Source organism: Ovis aries, chromosome 16 (genome assembly GCF_016772045.2).
Source record: "Ovis aries strain OAR_USU_Benz2616 breed Rambouillet chromosome 16, ARS-UI_Ramb_v3.0, whole genome shotgun sequence".
In the NCBI taxonomy this organism is placed as follows: Eukaryota; Metazoa; Chordata; class Mammalia; order Artiodactyla; family Bovidae; genus Ovis; species Ovis aries.
The window spans coordinates 58,966,836-58,988,369 of record NC_056069.1 but is presented as its reverse complement, the minus strand read 5'-3'; the positions used below and the strand labels follow the sequence as shown (position 1 = coordinate 58,988,369).

Genomic DNA, 21,534 nt, shown 5'->3' with positions numbered 1-21,534 from the left:
CTCAGCTTGGTGGATTTAGTGGCTTCAACATGTTACGTGAGGTGAAAGGGCCCCAGAAACCGCTTTCCTGAAGTAGGCTGACTCCCCCCAAAAAAGCCCCTCTGACGGGGAGATCTTCTCCTAATAAAGCCCGTGGGTCCTCCCCTCTTGTCCCACTGCAGCCCTTTCAGGTGTTCGAGTGTCACCCTCTCTGAGTTATATCTTGGAAAAACTCTTCTCCAGGTGGGTGTTGGACTACTAGCTAATACCCTGGGGAAAAAATGGTCAAGCAGACCTAGTCCACTCTAGATTTGTCTTGTCCATGTTTCATTCTTTTTTTTTTTTTTTATAAATACCTAAAATTAAATGTGTGATATTCTGAGAGATAAACATGTTGACTAGGTCAATTTTGACTCGCCTAGTGAGAGTGGACTGTTTAATAGTCCAGTGAATTAGCCCATAACATGCTCAGAATAGCGCCTATGTCTTTGCCTTTTGTAGAGTATGATTTTGCCAAGGCATGAACTTGATATTGCCCATTAAGTTGCTCCCCAGATGAGGGAGTAAATAAAACTAGGCACCCTCACGGGGGTCATCTACCTGCCATGCATGTGCCATCTAAGGGGACATCTCTGTGCCGTAAGGACTTAAGCAGATATAGGGGTTCCAGGGAGCTTTGTCCAAACCCTCAAACATCAGGGACGCAGCGTGTAATCAAGATGATGGTTCCTGTTTATCACGATGTAAGTGCCAGTTTGCCAGGTGCCAGGAAGATCTTCCTGGGAGATGCACGGTTTGAGCTGGTCTTGGATGGGTGGGTGGAAAGTCAGGCAGTTGACCATTGGGTGACAGGAACTGGGGGATAGAGGAGAGACGAAATGGCAGTGTCATTTCTCCACCCAGCTGTCTGGAGAGCTGGGTGGGGACAGGTCTGGAACGGTGACCCCCACGCCTAAGGCTCTGGCGTTGTTTCTGTGAGCTTCGGGGGACACACTGAGGGCATGGTTTTGTGAACCTGAGCGCCCGTTTCTGTCTTACTTAGTGGTCCTGGCCAGCCTGCAGAGGGTTAGCGCTTCCCCGTTTTACCACATCAAGCTCAAACCCGCAGGCTGTGGGTTTGACTTGATTCTTTGGTAGCAGAGGACAGGTTGGCTTAAAACTCAACATTCAAAAAACTAAGATCATGGCATCTGGTTCCATCACTTCATGGCAAATAGATGGGGAAGCAGTGGAAACAGTGAGAGACTGTCTTTTGGGAGCTCCAAAACCACTGCAGATGGTGACCACAGCCATGAAATTAAGACGTCTGTTCTTGGAAGAAAAGCTATGACCAACTTAGACAGCATGTTAAAAAGCAGAGGCATTACTTTGTCAACAAAGGTCTGTCTCGTCAAGGCTATGGTTTTCCAGTAGTCATGTATGGATGTGAGAGTTGGATTATAAAGAAAGCTGAGCGCTGAAAAATTGATGCTTTTGAACTGTGGTGTTGGAGAAGACTCTTGAGAGTCCCATGGACTGCAAGGAGATCAACCCAGTCCATGTTAAAGGAAATCAGTCCTGAATATTTATTGGAAGGACTGATGCTGAAATTGCAACTCAAATACTTTGGTCACCTGATGCAAAGAATTGACTCATTGGAAAAGACTCTGATGCTGGGAAAGATTGAAGGCAGGAGGAGAAGGGGACGACAGAGGATAAGATGGTTGGATGGCATCACCAACTCAATGGACATGAGTTTGAGTGACCTCCAGGAGTTGGTGATGGACAGGGAGGCCTGGCGTGCTGCAGTCCATGGAGTCACCAAGAGTCGGATACGACTGAGTGACTGAACTGAACTGAACTGAACTGAGAGGATGAAATCCACTCATGCTGGAATGATGGCTCTGGTTGTAGGGTGACAAGTGCGGTGTGAGAGCAAGATTCCAGGCAAGGAGATAGGCTGGGTCCCCATCATGGACCAACATGCAAGTCAAGGGGTCTTGGAGGACAGGGATGAAGGTCCAGAGGGCAGTGGGCTGCGTCTTTTCTCTGGTGTTTTTGCCAAGTGTCTGGTGTAATAGATAGTATTTGTTGAAATGAATAAATAGATGAAGAAGTGGAAGAAGTTCCCCGATTTTGCTAATTGAAAACTATCTGGGGTTAAGGTCTCTGTGTTTAGAATGGGGGAGAGTTGGCCCTGCAATGGAGTCGTCATCTAATTGGGAGATCCTCATGAAGGAATCTTCATGGTTAATGTTGGGGAGTAAGGGGTGACCGGAGAAGGGAGGGATCATTTCCTTGCCTGGGAACGTTGCCAGCATGCGAGATCCTTAAAATATTAAAGATTTTGGCCCCTTGAACACAAAGAAATGGGTTTCAGGTCTACAGAGAAGCAAGTCACGGTTCCACCTTGGGTCCTGGGCTGCTAGGCTTTTGCCAGCTAGGTTTTTGACATCCCTCGGTGATGCCTGACCCTGCGGGTTCCACCCACACTGGGCCTGGCTCTTCAGGGATGGTCCCTGCATCTCACCAGTCCTGTGCTTATTAATTGAAGTCAGAGGATGGGTTCTCTCATCAGGATCATTAGGAAACCTTGAAGGTTTAATATCCTCTTCTGTTTACATTCCCACAGTCACAGATCTGATTGCGTCTCCTGATAAGAATGGTAACATGAAAGTGAAGTCGCTCAGTCGTGTCTGACTGTGACGCCGTGGACTGTAGCCCACCAGGCTCCTCCATCCATGGGATTCTCCAGGCAAGAATACTGGAGTGGGTTGCCATTTCCTTCTCCAGGGGATCTTCCCGACCCAGGGATCGAACCCAGGTCTCCCACATTGCAGGCAGCCGCTTTAACCTCTGAGCCACCAGGGAAGAATAGTTAGGCGATGCCCATCTTTCCTGGAGAGTGTCTCAGGCAGAGTTAGGGAGTCCTGGAGCGAATGTTTGCTTAGGGATTGGGAACCTGCCGGGAGCAGACATAGGCTAACTGCTGATCTTTCTGGGGGCTTTGGAGCGAGCTTTCAGTGTCTTTTATCATAGGACTGGAGAAGAGACTTGACTGTCAGTCATCTTAGTAACCGCAGCTCCCAAGGAGCGGACAGTTCAACCCTGGGGTTAAGAAGGGTGGGAGAAGAGCCGAATTTCTTGCCTGCAGGGGACGCGATAAGGAAGGCAGGGTGTGGAGCTGTGAGCCAGTGGGACGGGGCGTGGGAACCCAGGGGACTTAGGGGTCAGGATGACAGGGAGAGGACAGAGCCCAGGACAAGCCTCAGGCAGCTTGGTCTCCCCACTGTGGGGTGCCAGCCACATCACCAGCGTGCCCTAAGGCAGCGGTCCTCAGCCTTTTTGGCACCAGGCACCGGTTTCGTGGAAGACAGTCTCCACGGACCAGGGTTGGGGGACCGTTTCGGGATGATTCAAGCGCATCATGTTTATTATGCCCCTTTTTATCTCTATTACTACATCAGCTCCCCTCAGGTCATCAGGCGTTAGATCCTGGAGGCTGGGGATCCTTGCCCTAAGGGGAAAGTGCCCAGGGATTAACTATGTGTGCACATGTGTGTGTCTGTATTTTTGTAGTTATGTGTGTATATCTACAGTTCAGTAGCTAGACTTAAGCTGTGCATAACATCTGGACCTATTTCCTGGATAACATCTGGAAATATTAAGATGTTTCTTGGACAACTTTGGACTATTTTAGATTGATTTCCAAATTAAGAATGGGAAAAGTAATTTTTTTAAGTTTGGGAAATTCCTAAAGGTGTCAGCCTGTCTTGGTGGTGATGGTTTGGTTGGAGTTCGATGGGAATATCTAAGGTGAGGGCTTCCCTGGTGGCTCAGATGGTAAAGAATCCATCTACAATGCGGGAGACCTGGGTTTGATCCCTGGGTGGGGAAGATTCCCTGGAGAAGGGCGTGGCACCCCACTTTAGTATTCTTGCCTGGAGAATCCCCATGGACAGAGGAGCCTGGTGGGCTATAGTCAGGGGTCACCAAGGGTCGGACATGACTGAGCGACTAAGCGCAGCACATCCGAGGTGAAACTTTGTGAATAACAACCTACCTACCTCCTTTCTTCCCTGCCTCCTTCCCTGAGGTTCTTTGTTGTCTTTAAGAAATTGTATGTAATTATGTAATTAAAGCGAGGATAATATCAGGAGGAGTGAGTTGTATTTTTTCCAGGAGATGGATGGATGGATGATGGAAAAGCTTCGAAGCCTGCCAGCTTCTTTCCGAGGCTTTTCCCCCTGATTCTGCCCCTGCTCCCTTCTGGCCAAGAAGGTGTGCGTGGAGCACGGCTCCTGCCTTCCCGGGCTCTCGTGGCGGTTGGGAAGGAGGAGCTCTTGAAACGCAGGGCAGTTGGTTCTGAATCATATGTTTGCTCTGTGTGGCTGGACTGTGATACTTTAAAAATAAAAAAACAAACTTCATTTTCAGGTGAGCCTTAGGCTTAGTCTACTTTGAAACGTTCCAGAACCTGTTTTTTCACATGTATTCGTTCATGTTGGCTGTGCTGGGTCTTCGTTGCTCACAGGGGCTACTTTGTAGTCGTGGTGCTCAAGCTTGTCATTGTAGCGGCTTCTCTTGGGCAGTTCACGGACTCTGGGCCTGTGGGCTCTGGAGTTGTGGTTCTCGGGCTTCGAGTGCAGGCTCAGTGTTTGGGACATAGGAGTTGAGTTGAGTTGCTGCTCGGCATGTGGGATCTTCTCAGACTTCCCGGGGAAGTCCTGGAAACCATTAAAAAAAAAATGGTTAGGAGTAAATTATAGAAAAAGCTTAATTCTAATTTTGAAATACATCGATGCAGGAAATGGGGAGCTGTGGACTCTTCTGGAGAGGAATAGAGAAATGGCAGGGGCCACTGGTTGTCAGGCCCTGGTGAATATGCTGAAACTAGAAGGTTCCTTCTCGTCCCCTCAGTCCCCAAGAGCCCACAGACGCGTGTTGAGTTTTGTGTCTGCTTCATTTCACTGTAATTGTTACGCCACACACATCAGTTCAATTCAGTTCAATTGCTCAGTCGTGTCTGACTCTTTGCGACCCCATGGACTGCAGCACGCCAGGCTTCCCTGTCCATCACCAACTCCTGGAGCTTACTCAAACTCATGTGCATTGAGTTGGTGATGCCATCCAACCATCTCATCCTCTGTCATCCCCTTCTCCTCCCGTCTTCAATCTTTCCCAGCATCAGGGTCTTTTCAGATGGGTCAGTTCTTCGCATCAGGTGGCCTAAGTATTGGGGTTTAAGCTTCAGCATCAGTCCTTACAATGACTATTCAGGACTGATCTCCTTTACGATGGACTGATTGGATCACGCCTCGTACATCACAGAATTCAGAGCTGGAGGGCCCTGTGATCAGGTCAGGTCTGTATTTGCCATCATTGCTTTCAGCCTTGTAATTACATTACAAGCAGGGAGTGAAGTTAAGCCATCTGTAAGATTTCTTGCACAGCTAACCTTTTGACTTAGATGCTGAGACCATTATCCGTGTCTTAAGTCTCAGTGGCTCCCTGTGGAGTGACCTCAGCCTTGGAACACGGTGCCATTAAAGGGCACTGAAGTACAGAGGAACGAGCTTGCCCCACATCCTCTGAACAGCGAGGAGGCGTCAACTTCCCAGCCTTGTTCTTCTGCCTGTAAAGAAAGACCGACTTTTGCCCTTCTCCTGGCCTGGTTGTTTTTCTGGGGGAGGTCCTCACAAGGCCGGGGGATGGCAGCAACCCCCACGGACGGCTGAGTGAGGGAGGGCCTGGCTGCCCTGCCTTGATGGAGCTCCTGATTGGAAATAATTTTACATTTTAAATGGAAAGTTCTACAAGCTTGTCTTTCAGATGCTTCTTGGGCAGGTGCGTTCATTCAGGATTCTTCAGCCATCTGGGAAACCTGTGAGGAACCAAAGCCTCATAGGGAAGTTTGGTTTTGAATATGATCTTTTTTGTTCAGTTGCTAAGTCATGTCCTAGATTTTATAATTGCCTGCCACTGTTTTCAAAATGCGCTTGGGATTTGTAGTCTCCTTTGATTTACTTTCATGTTTGTTGGAAATATAGTTTCACCTTGTATTTATAATTCTGTCTAAAAGAAACCACTAGAAAAATTGTAGCCCATTTGTAATCCTGAGTGGTCGGATCATAATAGCTTTTCTTTCTAACTGATGCTTTCTGAAGGCTAAGAAAAACAAATTCATATTTTTTTTTAAAACAAAGACTGTTTTGCTTCCTCCAGCTCTTTCTATGGAATAGCGTTTGTCTTTTACTTTTTGAAATTGTGCCTTTACTTCAAGTCAGTATTGAGTTATCAGTACTCATCAGGTTTGCTGTTTACCAAACCTTGCATTTCTTTCTACAGAACTATTGAGGAATATATAGAATATTTTATAGCTGTAGTTTTAAAAAAAGTGTCTCCTAGCCCTTCATGCAGGTGGACGGTAGCATGGGTGTTACAGTCTCTTGACTCTTTTCAAGCTTAATATATTAATAGTTGGTCCCAGTCTTCTGCCTGGCGCTGTTCTGGTGCCCAGAGGCCCGTTCTGTTCACTGAATCCACTCTTTGAAGTGGAGACGTCATGAAGTTGTCACTGGACATTTCTTTAGGAGTGAGAGGGGAACCTGTGTTCTGTAATGTGTGCTAAGAGACTGTCACATAAGCAGTACAGCAGCTTGATGTCAGTGGTGAAAGCGGCATTACTTACTAATGGTGGTACTGAAGGTCTCTCTAATCTCAAGAAAGAAAACGAATGTACTAAGTGCACTGGCTAAAGAGCAATGGAACGTTCATAGCCTGTGCTCCTGAAGAGCGACACGAGATGGAAGCTGCCACAGGTGGTGGTTTGTGGGTGTGGACGGCTCATGTGCTGTGTGCTTGGTATGCTGGGGTATAAGGTGCCTGGCAGCTCGCATCCCCCTTATTATCCCCACTGAGCAGGCAGGAAGCCGCAGCTCAGGAAGGCTGTGGCTCGGGACTAGAATCGAGGGGGAGGGAGGGGGAGCTTGCAGGCAGACTGGGAGGCTGCCCTGACAGACAGACTGATCGAGTAGGAATGACTGAGATCCCGGGTGACGGGCAGAATGTGGTGTCGACAAGAGGTGCAGAAGTGAACAGTGGTAACAAGGAGAACATGTGTCTTCATCCTGAGCACCTGCTGTGAGACTGCACGTGCAGACCCCACCTCACCCTCCACCGTGGGCGTGTGCACACATGCACACCCACACCCCCCCACCCACACTCATTCTACAAGGGTCTTTACACACACCCACCCCCCACTCATTCTGCAAGGGTCTTTATACATGCCCATCCCCACTTATTCTACAGGGTCTACACATAACACACATACCCCTACTCGTCCCACAAGGATCTTTACACACACACACACACACACACACTCCTGTTCATTCTGCAAGGGTCTTTACACAAACATACACACACTCATTCACACCCCTACTCATTCTACAAGGATCTTTATACACACCCCTGCTCATTCTACAGGGGTCTTTACACACACACACACACACACACACACACCCACTCATTCTACAAGGGTCTTTACACACACACATCTACTCATTCTAAAGGGTCTTTACAGAGGACCACCGGAGATTTATTCAGGTTCCAGCCCGTTTTCTTTTCAAGCACTGCTGGCTCGCTAAGCTCTGGGCAGAAAGGCCCCTGCCCTCAGTCAGGCCAGAAGATCACTGGCATGGAGCCGAGGAGGACGAGTCCAGTTGTCCCTGGACAGCGGGCTCTGGCCCTTCCAGCTGCCTGTTTCTAGCTGTCTGTCTGCACAGCTGACCTGTCTACGGTGCAGGTGACCGGGCGAGGGACCAGTTTTGTAGAACCTCAGATTAAGGCCACTTTTATTCGGGTTTTTAAGTGCTGTTGGCATGCCGCTCCAGGTTAGTGTCAGGCGTGCTCTGTGGCAGCCAACGTTTGCATGTACCGTGAAACAATCACCGTGATAAGCTGAGCGCCCACCTGTCTCCGTAGAGCTGACCGCAGTATCGCTGACGCTGTGGTTGCTCCCTCCCCCCGAGGCGCCTCTACTCTGCAGTCTACCTGCTGGCTTGAGTGACTGGCCCCCTTCCAGGGCGCCTTCTAGACCACTGTCCTGGCCATGCGGCCCCAGTCGGTTCTGGAGTCCAACGTCATTTGAATCTGTGTGCTTGGTTACCGTGGTTACTAGTTACCGAGTCCCAGGGGACCGCCAGTACTTTTGCAATGCGCGAAACCCGTGAACAAGCGCCTTCGGTATTTAAGTAACATCTTCGTGAAAGCTTCTAGCTAAAGGCACGACTGGCTGAGCCTTTTTGCTGGTTCTCCCCTCTCCATCAGAGAGAGACGGATGTGTCTTTGATGTCTAAATGTTTTGTTTGATCCTGTGTGCAGCTTCTCAAGCACAGAAGCCACTGACGCGCTCGGCTCCAGGCATGACCTTAGAAACACTGGGTTGCCTTGCTTTACTTTCACTCTTTTTCTTCAGTGTGGTGGGTTTCAGCTGTCAAGAACTTTTATGTATTTTTGTTCATGAAATGTTCGGCTTTCACAACAGCTTAGTTTATGGAATAAATTATGCTCAAAGACCAGGGCAGAGGCATTTAAGTGTTTTGTTTTCTTGAGTTTTATTTATATGTTTTACTCTTAGACAGGAAAACATGAACTCAGTAGTTAAAAACCAGAACTGTCTGAGTCGTGAAACTTTGAGCCTTATGTTAAGTTAAAGTGCTCCGCTGTGTCTTGACCGTGATCCCACACAAAACCCAGGCAGTGTGGGTGGTTCGGGGATGTGTGAACTGGGGTGGGATTTAACTGAATTGTTATTGCATGTAACACATACATAAGCAGATTTGCACTTATTAAAGTAAGAGCTGATTACTCTTAATCGTGACGGCAAGTCTGACGGAAGGTGTAATTCTCAACAAGTTAGCGTCTGGTTGCTTCCAATTTTTTTCTCCTTTGTTTCTTGCGTCCTACAGAGTTTTGATAAGAGAGCTGTGTCTTTAACGGATAGCCCTTCACACTGGACAAGGCTGGCCTGGTTTTTATGGCATGTGTGTCTATATTTCATTGTAGGTGCTGGACTGGATTGAGAACCATGGAGAAGCATTTCTGAGCAAACACACAGGTGTAGGGAAATCGCTCCATCGGGCCAGGGCTTTGCAGAAACGTCATGAGGATTTTGAAGAAGTAGCACAGGTAAGACCTTACTGTTTTCTCCCATAATATCTCTGCGGTTGGTTTTGAATTACAGTTTCAGCCCCATCTCTGATGACTTAGCTTCAGCAAGGCGTGTTTAAGATGATGCCCAGATTTGCAGTGAAGCTGTCCTTGTCTGGGCACAAAGATGACTTAAAACAGTGGATCCTATGGTAAAATGTGATCGTCTTGAAATAGGAACATGTCTCGGAAGTTTTCGCCATAATTTACTGTATCGGTCTCTGTTGACTAATTGGTAAATGGGGGAATAGCAGTCTTTGAATGTCTATAATTATGGGCCAACGTTTCTTTCCCCTCTTCTCTTTCTTTTAAATGCTTGTGCTTCAGAAATAGGAGGCAGGGGTGTGGTTCGTTCACAGCCCAGGAGTTTGAATGACTGTGATCCTCTCCAGCTGTGTGACTTTGGAAAAGTCTCTTAACCTTTCTGAGGCTGACTCCCTGACCTGAGGAGCAGCCATGGCAGGGGCTGCTGGAAGGAAAGGGGAGTCAGGTGTCTGTGACCCTGTCGGGGTGGCATATCTGGCCCAGGTCTTTCCTGCAGCTCGCTGCTGTTTGGTAAAGCGCTTCTCCTTTTGCCTTCTGTTTTGAAAGAGAGAGTGAAAGAGGGGGGGATTATCTTCCCGGGATCTGTGTAGGAGGCTCTAGGAGCTGGGGTGAAAGTTGTTTTCAGAAGCTGTAGGATGAATCCATCCTGAAACACCTGGTAAACCTGAGGAACACCAAAGGCAGAGTCTCAGCCGCCAGAGAGAGAAATGGCAGCGTCCCATCCCTGAGAAAGACTCGAAGCTGACTTCTCACCCATAACTGCAGATTCTGGAAGATGGCGGGATGGAGTCCTGAGGGGGAGGAACGCTGAGCCTGGAATTCCACGCCCAGTGGATGTCTGTTTGAGTGAGGCTGAAATAGAGGCCAAGACTCGAGAGCTTACCAGTCATGTATAGAAGCACTACAGTGCACGGCTTAGTCAGAGCAATGGGAGCTGCCCCTCCCGCCCCCCAGTAGAACTCCCCCAGTGCAGGCACTCGGTGGTGTTCACGTCTCTGTCACTAGCACGTGGAGCAAGGCTGGTGTGGTGCAGCAGTGTTTGTTGAATGAATTAATTAAATGAATAAAAAGGAAGTATGAGAAGGAAGAGGGGCTTCCCAGGTGGCACAGTGGATAAGAACCCACCTGCCAACGCAGGAGACGTGGGTTCTATCCCTGGTCAGGAAGATCCCCTGGAGGAGGGCATGGCAGCCCACTCCAGTATTCTTGCCTGGAGAGTCCCATGGACAGAGGAGCTTGGCGGGCCACAGTCCATGGGGTCACAAAGAGTTGGACAGGACTGAGCACATGAGAAGAAAGGACTGAGATCGGCAGTGAGCATAGCAGTTGGTAAATGTGTTTGTAAATCGAAGGGTTGGCCATTTAGGCAAAAGACGACAGACTTGGAGGGAGGTTAAAAACAAGATGGTAGAGACTTCCCTCTCCTGAGGGGACGATAGGACGAGATGGTTGGATGGCATCACTGACTGAATGGACATGAGTTTGAGCAGCCTCCGGGAGATGGCGAAGGACAGGGAGGCCTGGCGTGCTGCAGTGCACGGGGTCACAAAGAGTCAGACACGACTGAGTGAGTGGACAACAGCAGAGACTTCCCTGGTGCCAGTTGTTGGGAATCTGCCTTCCAATGCAGGGGACGCAAGTTTGGTCCTTTGTTGGGGAAGTAAGATCCCACAGGCTGCAGGGCCCCACAGCTAGTGAGCCTGCGTGCTGCACTGAAGACCCTTGCAGCCAATAAATGAATGCATCAAACCAAAGCAAACCCCCCGCAAAGTAAGATGGAGCAAAGCCCTAGAGCCCTGGAACACAGAAGGTGGAGAGCTATCCTGAGGGGTAGGGCTGGGGTAGTGGATCTTAGATTTGTAAACTCTGGGGTGCGTGGTAGCATTGTTGAATGACCACTAAAGACAGGACAGACAGCCCCGCTTTCCTTAAGTATAAAGAAAAAAGAACTGCAGAAAACCAGGTAAATAAAAACTCAGGAAAATGGGTCCAGTAGAAGTGAAAGAAAGAACAACAAAAATCATGTAAGAAATCCAAAATAAGACGTAGCGTGCATGCGTGTATGTGCCGACCTGTGGACTGTAGCCTGCCAGACTCCTGTCTGCCGTTCTCCAAGGCAAGAATACTGGAGTGAGTTGCCACACCCTCCTCCAGGGGATCTTGCCAGCCTCGGGACTGAACCCACGTCTCCTGTGTCTCCTGCATTGGCAGGCAGGTTCTTTACCACTAGTGCCACCAGGGAAGCCCAAGATGTAGCAATTTGTCCCTAAATAGCAGTAATCACACTGAATGCAAAATAGATTATACTTGTTAAAAGAGTCTCTGTATATATATATATATTTTAAATCATACTGTGTGTTGTTTTCAAAGGGCACACCTAAAACATTAAATACCCAGGAAGTTTGAAAGTATTTTGCTGTTTGCCAAGTCATGTCTGACTCTTTGCCACCTGACGCCACGAAAGCATATGAAACATTAGAAAAAGATCCGCAAGGCAAATACGAACCATTGGAAATTGGTGTAGAAATGTTGATATTAAGCAAATTGACTTGAAAGCATAAAAACACTAGAAATAAAGAGAGCCTTCAATTATAAAAGCAAGAGTATCTATATACATCTAATGATTTCATCTCAAAATCCATAACCCCAAATAAGCAGGAGTAATCAGCTATGTATGTCCATGGGTTTTACATCACAGAGGGCTCACTTGTTTGCTGGATTTATTAGGGAACTGATGTGAGAGGTAGTCATGAGATAAGAAAGCAAACTGTGCTTCAATCCTGTTGAGTGAAAATGCTTCTTAAAAGTTTCCTCCTTGACAGTCTTCATGTGTAAAGTTAAAGTAACAGCCTAGCCTTCACCTTTCTTGATCTTAGAAGCAGGTTGGGAGAGGCGGTGTGTTCAGCAGCCTTCCTGCCCCTGGGGTGGGTCTGTGGACTTCCCTTTTCCACGTTACATGTGAGCTTCCTTCTTATGGATGCTGGTAAATATTTTGCCTTCCTCTTATAGCTAAAGAAATGTGGGAAATGTGCTCTAATCTCCCCTTGACATTCCCATCAGATAAGCTCCTGCCACAGCCATGTGGTTTGAGGATGGATTTGAAATTCGGATCCTCTGAGCAAAGACGCCAGGCACCAAAGACCCTACGAAGTGGGACAGCAAACAAGTAGTTTATTCACCGTGACTGTGGGCTCGCCCACCCAGCCCCTTCCTTGCACCTTCCCGAGTGCACCCCAGCGTTGTCTGCCGAGTATCCTCCTGTGTGGCCAGCACCCCATGGACCCCTCCTTCCAATTCCTGTGGCTCCTTTCGTTCTAATTAGGGAGCTCCCTTCTGTGGCTACCTTTGCCCTTTTCATGGTGAACTTAACTTCCTCAGATCTAAGATGACCATCAGTGCTTGTTGACACTGGTGTTCGGAGGCAGCAAGGGTGGGACGCTTTCTTTGTGGGAAACATTGGTGCCCTCGGGTCTCTAGGGGAGCCAAGGGTCGCAGCAGCAGCAGCAGCAGCAGCAGCAGCCTGGGCAGAGGCCACCTTCACACCAGTTCCGGGAAAGGCAGGGCCTGTTTGCTCCGTTTCCCCCTGATTTTCATGTCTTTCGTATCATCTTTGGTACCTTGTTCCTGGGATTCTAAAGGGTACCTGCTTTTGCCTTTAACTGAAGTCCTTAAGCTCAAATCTGAACTATGCATGAAAAAAGACAAATCCTCTAAATATAAGCACTTTTGCTCGCTTTACAGACATCTGCCCTGTTTCCCTCCCTCTGGTTTTCACCTGGTCACTGGTCATGTGCCAGGCATTCTGCTGGGCACTGGGGGGCCATGGTCAGACACCCACCTCTCCTCTGGGGGGCCTCTCTCCTTTGCAGACCTGCCTGGGTAGGAGGAGGCTCTGAGCTCTCCACCCTGACCTTGGCCACCTGTGCCCCCACTCACCCCAGTGCCGGGACCTGGCCGCTCACCTCTGGCCTCTTTTTCCAGCATCTCCAGCTTCTCGTTCTCTTAGCTCTTTTCTTTCTGGGAAGAATATTTATCGACCCTCCCCTCCCTTGGTAGCTCAGATGGTAAAGAATCCGCTGGCAATGCAGGAGACCCAGGTTCGATCCCCTGGAGGAGGGAATGACAACCCACTCCAGTATTTCTTGCCTGGAGAATCCCATGGACAGAGGAGCCTGGTGGGCTACAGTCCATGGGGTCGCAAAGGGTCAGACACGACCGAGTGACTGTCACTTGATTCTGCTCCATATTTTTAGAGACCGGCTGGTTTTAAAGGACTGTTGGGTGACTTTCCTCGGCCTCCTCGTTGCCATGTGGCAGGCCAACTAGCTTTCTGTGTCTCTAGCTGATAAAACTGCGACCCGGGGCCTGCTGTGACGTGCGTGGCCCAGGGTGGACATGCAGCACTCTGTCATAATTGACCATAACCTGGACCAGCCACTTAGGTAAATCCCCTCCACTCACCTTGGAGTGAAAACCTGTGATCCTTTTTGTCTCCACAAATGTGTCCACCTTGGTGTATGTGAACCTCAGCCCCGAGGGGTCACTGGCAGAGCGCCGGAACCCAGTGGCCGCCCGTGTACCTGCAGATACCACGTGTCACTGTCCCCTTCAGGCTGGTTTTGAAGAGTGTGTTCTGCTCAGAGTGCATGGGCTGGGTGGGAGCAGGGGGGCACCCTGTAGACCCTAGATGAGAACAGATTCATTGTAGTACAGTGAGGACGTTCACAGGCCTGAAGAAATAGGGTGGCCTTCTCTCTAGCCCCCCACCTTGCTTGATAAAGATCCCTTGAGGGGGCTGCTGCTAAGTCACTTCAGTCGTGTCCGACTCTGTGCGACCCCATAGATGGCAGCCCATCAGGCTCCCCTGTCCCTGGGATTCTCCAGGCAAGAACACTGGAGTGGGTTGCTATTTCTTTCTCCAATGCATGAAAGTGACGTTGCTCAGTCGTGTCCGACCCTCAGCGACCCCATGGACTGCAGCCTTCCAGGCTCCTCCGTCCATGGGATTTTCCAGGCAAGAGTATGGAGTGGGGTATCATTGCCTTCTCCGTTGAGGGGGCTAGGAAGACAGTATTTGAAGTCAAGGAGAGCCCTGGACTGCGAGGTGGCTCCAGATGGAGCCTGGTTTGATTAAGACCACATGCAGTAGATTGGGGCTCGGCAAACAGTGGTTGGGGTATTGAGCCAGATCACGCTCTGCGTTTGTAGCTTCATTCATGGAAAGCTGTCTGGCTCTTCCCAGAGAGGAAGGTGACATCAGCCTTGCTCTCCTGTAAGGAGGGCCGAGACCCAGAGTGACTGCCTTCCCCAGCTTTCCCTGTCCACCCTCTCATCTCTGAATGCTTTCTGTCAAAGCAAAGTGTAATGCACATCCTCTGTCCAAGGTAAATCTAAGGTCATGCTTCAGATTTATGGGGTTCTTTTGGACAGAATAGCCTTTGGAGGCACCTTCAAAATAGAAACAGAAGCATCTTTATTGCTTAATGAAGAGCCGTTTCTCATTTTTCTGAAATGTGCTCATAAGGTAAAACAGATTTTGGGTTTAGGGAGGAGAAATTTCTTTTTCCGAATTAAGTTTAAGGCGCATTAGTGTGTGTCTTGGGGTTTTGTGTTTGAAAGATCCTTTGTAAAATGAGTTCTAAATTGTCTCTAATTTCAAGATGTTGAACTAGCAGTGTACTAAACAAGTTTTTCTTCAAGTCCACTTCTTCAAAACTTGACATGGTGAAGTAACGTGACAGAGATTTCAGACAGGAAGTGTCGAAAGTCTTCTGGTTGAATTAATTTAAAAAGTACTAAATATAGATTATTCTATAGAACAGTTCTGGTGTTTGGAGAAGGAGGAACCTGGAAAGAGCTTTGTGCTTGCTTGGTGGCCGCGCATCCCGCAGCTGGTGTGACTGCTGCAGGCCCTTGACTGCACTATGGGGGCCCTGGTCTCGGGCTGGTTCAGACCTGCTGGTCCAGCATTGGACCATTTCTGCACACAGTCTGGCAGAGCCAGGAACCTCCTGACTGATCTGAAGACCCACTCCTTCTTCATGTTGTACCATGATTGTGAGTAGGATGACTCCATGCTAATGAATTTCTGGAGCGTGGCAGACACGGCCATGTTGCATGTTCACACTGGAGTTTTTAAAAAAGAAATGAACAGTGCTTTCCATGTGAAGCTTTTTGCAAGAGATTCTGGGAAAACAAGGTGCCTTTTGACAGTCATCTGCTCTTTTAGCTTCTAAAGAAACATCCAAGTCAATGTTCCTTTTTAGATTTACAGAGGTGTGCAGTCCCTATCACACTACCAATGATGTTTTTCACAGAACTGGAACAAAAAGTTTTACAGTTTGTATGGAAACACAAAAGACCCCGAATAACCAAAGCAACTTTGACAAAGAAATACTGAGCTGGAGGAATCAAGCTTCCTGACTTCAGACTATACTACAAAGCTGCAGTCGTCAAGACAGCATGGTACTAGCACAGAAACAGAAATATAGACCAGTGAAACAAGCTAGAAAGCCCAGAGATTAGACTTACACACCTATGGGCACCTTACCTTTGACAGAAGAGGCAAGAATATGCAATGAAGATGGAGAAAAGACAGCCTTTTCAATAAATGGCACTGTGAAAACTGGACAGCTACATGTAAAAGGACACTACATGTCAACTACATGTACAGCTTCACGTAAGCTAGAATACTTCTAACGTCATACCCAAAAATAAACTCAAAATGCATTAAAGACTTAAATGTAAGGTCAAAAACTATAAAGCTCTTAGAGGAAAACAGGCAAAAGACTCTTTGACAGACATCATACATAGCAAGATCCTCTGTGACCCACCTCCTAGAGTAATGGAAATAAAAATAAACAAATGAGCTTTTGCACTGAAGATTAAAAGACAGCCCTCAGAGTGGGAGAAAATAATTGCAAGTGAAACTAATGACAAAGGATTAATCTCTACAGGTTTTAAACTTGCAGGAAAGTTGGAAATACAGCCCAGAGACCTCGCTTCCCTCCAACCATTGTCTGTCTATTTCCCACCAAAAAGGACATTGTCTTGTACAACCGGAATCGCACCATGAGAATCAGGAAGTTGGTGCTGACTCGTGACTACCTTCTAACACTCAGACCACGCCGTGTCCATGTCTAACGGGTCCCGTGTAGAGTCACCCATCTCATTTGGTGTCCTTCAGCCTGGAGCCACTCCTCCGCCCTTCCTTAACTTCTGTGTCCCAGTGTTTTGGGGAAGGCCCCTCACATTGGGTTTGTCTGACGTCTCCTCGCGGTTGTATGCTGGTTGCACGTCTTGCATATCCCGGAAGCCCTGCCGGGCCCTCCTCACACTCTCCTGACAAGCGGCGCACAGTTTAATCGGTCCTCTTACGCCTGGTGTCCACTCCGATCCCTGGCTTAAGGTGGTGTCTGCCAGATGGCTCCGTTGTAAAGCAAGTCCTTCCCCCTTTGTAATTACCGAGTACTTTGTGAGGATGTGCTTTGAAATGGTGTCTGTAACATGCTGTCCATCGTCCACTTTTGCTTCTTGGTGTCGATGGGGACTCCTGGTTTCCTAGTGACTGGATAGGTGATCCTCCGTCACCTGCACCTCTGATGCTCAATTGCCCCTCACTTGGCCAGCATGCGCCGCCTCAAACTGGCTTCTCCACCCTGTCCTGTCCACATCGTCCTTGGGCTTTTCCTCGCTTTGGGGCTCATCTTGTGCTGGAATCAGCCATGTCTCCACAGACCCCCGGTTCCCTGCAGAGCAGAATGATGCTCAGAAATAGAGATCCGGGTTCCACCTGCTTATTGCCATTTGCTCCTTCACTGTTCTCGGGTCCTCTCGGAAGATGAGGGGTGGGGGGGTTGGGGTAGGGACGTGAGTGAGTGTGCATGTGCCTCTTTACTACACCAGCCTGTGGAAAACTGTCTGCACGTGGATCCCCCAATTCCGGTCCAGTGCCCCCGGGCTGACTCCGGTGTTCTCCTTTTGCATATTTGTAACTCCGTTGTCCAGAATGAGGAACCCAGGTCTCAGTACCCTTATTAGTCTGTTGGCTTAGTAGGTGAATACACTGGAGGTCCCCAGTCTTCATCCGGCAGGCTGCATCCACTGGGCTCGGTCTCCCTGCACCCTGGGCCCCCACCCATCTTACCCGTGAGACCTGATCCTGCTCGGCTGTGGGACTGAAGTGCTGGGGGAGGAGAAGGTTGATGGGCTCAGTCGGTGTCTCAGGAACTGCACGCTTCCTCTGGGCGTCATCGGGGGCCCGGATTCTGTTTGTTCCTGTCTGAGGTCCTCCGGCCTGGCTCCTTGTTACCTGCCCCCGTCAGCACCCTCCCAGATTCTGTTGGTTCCTGCCTGAGGTCCTCCGGCCTGGCCCCTTGCTGCCTGCCCCCGTCAGCATCCTTTGGCTGGCAGTTTCCCTGAGCGGCATCAGGTCTGCAACAGCCCTGTTGATTTGAGGAACCACTTTGCAGCCTGATTTATAGAAAATTCAGAAGGAGTAATTTTCAGAGTATTTTAGACACCCTTTTGCACTCAACTCTCAGCTCTTTAAAACTCTGGCTACTTTATAGCTGTTGCAGTTATTATTTCTTTTTTCTTAAAATAGTATATCCCCGAAGTAGGGGAAAAAAATAATAAGCACAGAATTGCTGATAAGCAGAAACAAGTGAAAAGAGACAGCAGTTTATGTGAGTTTGCAACGTAACCTTTTCGCTTGCTCTTGGGGAATTATCCTAAAGCGGTACATCAATACCGAAAGACACAAAACTGGAACTCTCCACCCCGTCATAAAACCAGGAGAAAAAGTGAAGCAGGCATTTGTGGCTGGGAGCTCCCTTCGAGCTGTAGCAAAAAGCCTGAAGCCCTTTTGTGAGTCACAGGACAGCCAGCAGCTGCCTACAGATAACCCCATCACGGCCCCAGACGGAAGGGCTTTGCCGTGAGGTTCAGAGTTTAACTCAACTAAGAGCCGCAAAGGCTGCCGATGGAGGTGTTCTGAACTCCTAGAATCATCTCTTCCCATCCTGTTGATGTGCAGAAAGGAACAGCACTCGCTGACTCTGTTCCTGTGTATCATGGCTCCCAGTCGGGCCAGCTTGTCTGGTATTCACCTCCTGTGTCTCTGAACGTTTTCTCGCACAGAACACGTACACCAATGCAGATAAGTTACTTGAGGCGGCTGAGCAGCTGGCCCAGACCGGAGAATGTGACCCGGAAGAGATCTATCAGGCTGCCCATCAGCTTGAGGACCGGATACAGGATTTCGTACGGCGCGTTGAGCAGCGGAAGATCCTCCTGGACATGTCGGTGTCCTTTCACACGCACGTGAAAGAGGTGAGCTTCCAGGGCAAAGATGGAGCCCCACCCGGAAGGGCCTTGGGGCTCCTTGGGTGGAACGAGGGTGGTTGTGATGTCAGGAAGGGGACCAGAGGTGGCCGGCAAGGCCATGTCACCCATGGGTGGTGGGTGGTGGGGATGCAGCTGGCCTTGTGGGCTTGCCTTTGTCACATGGGCACACACGCGCCATCTCCCAGGGAGGCGCCTGCCAGGACCAGACCTGTGAGGGTAGGGGTGGCCTGGGAAGCTGTGGGTCAGGAGGAGAGCAGGGAAAGCAGGAGCTGGAGGAGACCCTTGGAGAGAGGAGGGCACTTTCATTTTAGCAGAAGCGGATGACCTGCACTTCGGGGTCAGGGCTATGGGGCTTCCTTTCTGCCTATGAGCCTGTCATATGGTTGAAGGCATGACTGCTTTCAGATTTTATCAGACTGTGTGGCTACCCTCAGATACTCGTAGGAGTGCATTTTATATAATGCTGAATTTATTAACAGTGCTGTCATCGGTAAGCTCTCTTGGTAAACTTGTCTTCAGATAAGAGATAATGTGTAATTTGGTAAATGGGAAGTAGGTTGGTATTAATTATATCTTGCATGTATGTTATTCTTAGTGAAAACTGTAGTCCAGTATAAAATTGAAAAAAAAAATCATAGAAAGTTACAATTGAAGAAACTATAATATTATATAACCTTTGAGATAGAAGGATTTGTAATAAAAGCTAAAGTTTTTAGTAGGACTGCAAATTTAAAATGTCACCTTCACTGCATCTTATTTCTAAGGGGATAAATTCTCCATTTCACAGCTCTTTATAAACTAGAAATGGGGGCCCTTTTAGGTAATTTGAGGTTGAGTCCAGAAAGGCTGTAGTAACAGGCTAGGAAGAAAGATCTGGAAGGAGCCAAACTGTGGAAGACACTTGCTAACAGGTAGGCCTGGCTTGCCTTGTTTAAAGACTCAGGAACTTGTGAATTTGTTTAAAAGAAAAGAACTTCTCTGCATATCTGGGATCTTGGGCAGTCGGTCCTCAACCAGGCCATTTGTAGCTTGAATGTTTGACTCCAGGAAAACCATATTCACTTTCAACTCTGAAATTTTGTGAGCCCCGGAGATGTAGTATGTAATACTCGCTCAGTCGTGTCCGACTCTTTGCGACCCTCTGGACCGTAGACCGCCAGGCTCCTCTGTCCGTGGGATTCTCCAGGCAGGAATACTGGAGTGGGTTGCCATGCCCTCCTCCAGGGGAGAATAGTATAGGGGGTGTATGTGGCGAATGACTGGGACCCTGAGCAGCCCTTTCTGGGAAGGGGCTGGTGCGCTTTAGATCTGGGACTCTTTGTCAGCATAGAAAGCTGACAGGAGCAGCTTCTCTTTCTGGTTTAATAATGCCACCCCTAAAAAAGACATCACAGTGTTTACAAGGCACTGTTTTTCTCCAAGGAGACACGTTAAGTAGACATTGATTCACGGTGGTTTCTGACTACGGGTGCACGTTCCCCAGTTCCTCACTCATCTGAGTCAAGCCGCTGCAACTAACCTCTCTGCCTCTGCTAGCTCCCAGCCCCCCTGCAGCCCTGCCACCAGAAATACACATGTCATGACTTAGATCACCTTGCTTTTGTACCATCAGTGATTCTCTGTGTGTCTGGAGCACCAGCTTGAAACACCGCAGCATCCTCACGGTCTGGTCCATGCAGTGGGATGCACTGCTTTTCTTCTCTTCCACAGCAAGTTAGCTATCCGTCCCACCGCCCCGCACTGTAGAGCTTTCTCTCTACGCACCTGTTACAGCTCTTGTTTTGGGATAGCTGTGGGTTACTCTCTCTTTTCCATCAGTATTATTATAGGATGCTAGCTGCTCTTTCTCGGATGCATTTTTTCCACCCTGAGAGAAAGATGCTGTGCATGAAAAAGCAGGTTGTGTCTTTGCTGTTTAAGCTGGGACAGACAGAAAGCAGAGCCGACTGAACCTTCTGGGGGAGGCGCAGTGGGTGGGGGCTGCTGTTCCTCACCCAGGCTGCAGGGGGCGCTGTGGCCCTAGATGGGCCCCTGGGCCGCACGCACAGACTGAGCTGAGGGGAGGGCAGGAGGCCCGGAGTCTGCAGGGCACACAGGAGCCGGTGATGGGATGCCTGTGTCCCAGGCCTCTGGTTAGGGATATTCTTAGCAGGATTCATGAAGATTTAACTCACATTTAGGACCAAAAAAAAAGGGCGCTTTCCACGAAGCACTATTTACGACTTTAATCACCTTTTCCACTTTTTGTTATGGTTCTCATAGAGCAGGCACTAAAGGAAGCTGTAAGGAAAGCCTTTTACAAAAGCCATTCTCCAGAGACTTTAAGTTTGGGTTCACTGGACTTTGTAACATCAGCAGCATTTTTAAGGAAAAATTTTACAGTGAAAGCATTCCAGTTGGCCAACTATAGAATCTGTTGTGTCGCTAGGCCTGGACATTTATTGAAAAGTGAAAATGCGTTTTGTTCTCTTGACTTAACACTGTAGGAACTTCTAGTATATATGAAGTTTGTAGACTAAGGAGAGCTTAAACCTGTTTGAGAAGTGAAGTGGTTTCCCCTTAGCAATTCGAGACATTTCCATGTATTCATTCTTTCCTCTGTGCATGAAAGACCATCACAGTAGCAGAGAAACTGGTGTGTTTACTATGATTTGGTTCCTTGTAAATGTGTGCCCCCAAAGTGACCTGGACCAGGGGAGGGTTGGGTGACAGCTGTGCGCAGGGGTGCCAGAGGCAACCAGAGGGGAGGCCTTTGGGGAAGCTGATCACCCACGGGCTTGGAGTGTGCTGTGATTCTTCCTCTCGACGTGCTCAAACTTCATTTTTAGCCGCCGTCATTTTGTCGGTAGATTGAGTATTATTTTTCTTGATCAGCCCGGGAACCTTGCTCTCTCTCCGTTGTCTCTGCTGCACGAGTGTCCTCTGGCCCACCAGGGTGCTTCGTAGGTTTCACACAGGAAGGAATGGCTACTT

The 21,534-nt window shown here is 48.7% G+C and overlaps 1 protein-coding gene across 3 annotated transcripts in view; it reads left to right on the top strand.

Moving 5' to 3' along the window:
- TRIO (trio Rho guanine nucleotide exchange factor) overlaps window positions 1-21,534 on the top strand; it is a 355,580-nt gene that overhangs the window by 171,104 nt on the left and 162,942 nt on the right. For all 3 annotated transcript variants that reach the window (XM_060400268.1, XM_060400269.1, XM_042233930.2), the window contains exons 10-11: window positions 9,025-9,147; window positions 18,355-18,546. In XM_060400268.1, the coding sequence (XP_060256251.1) occupies window positions 9,025-9,147; window positions 18,355-18,546 (315 nt within the window). The remainder of the gene's footprint in view (window positions 1-9,024; window positions 9,148-18,354; window positions 18,547-21,534) is intronic.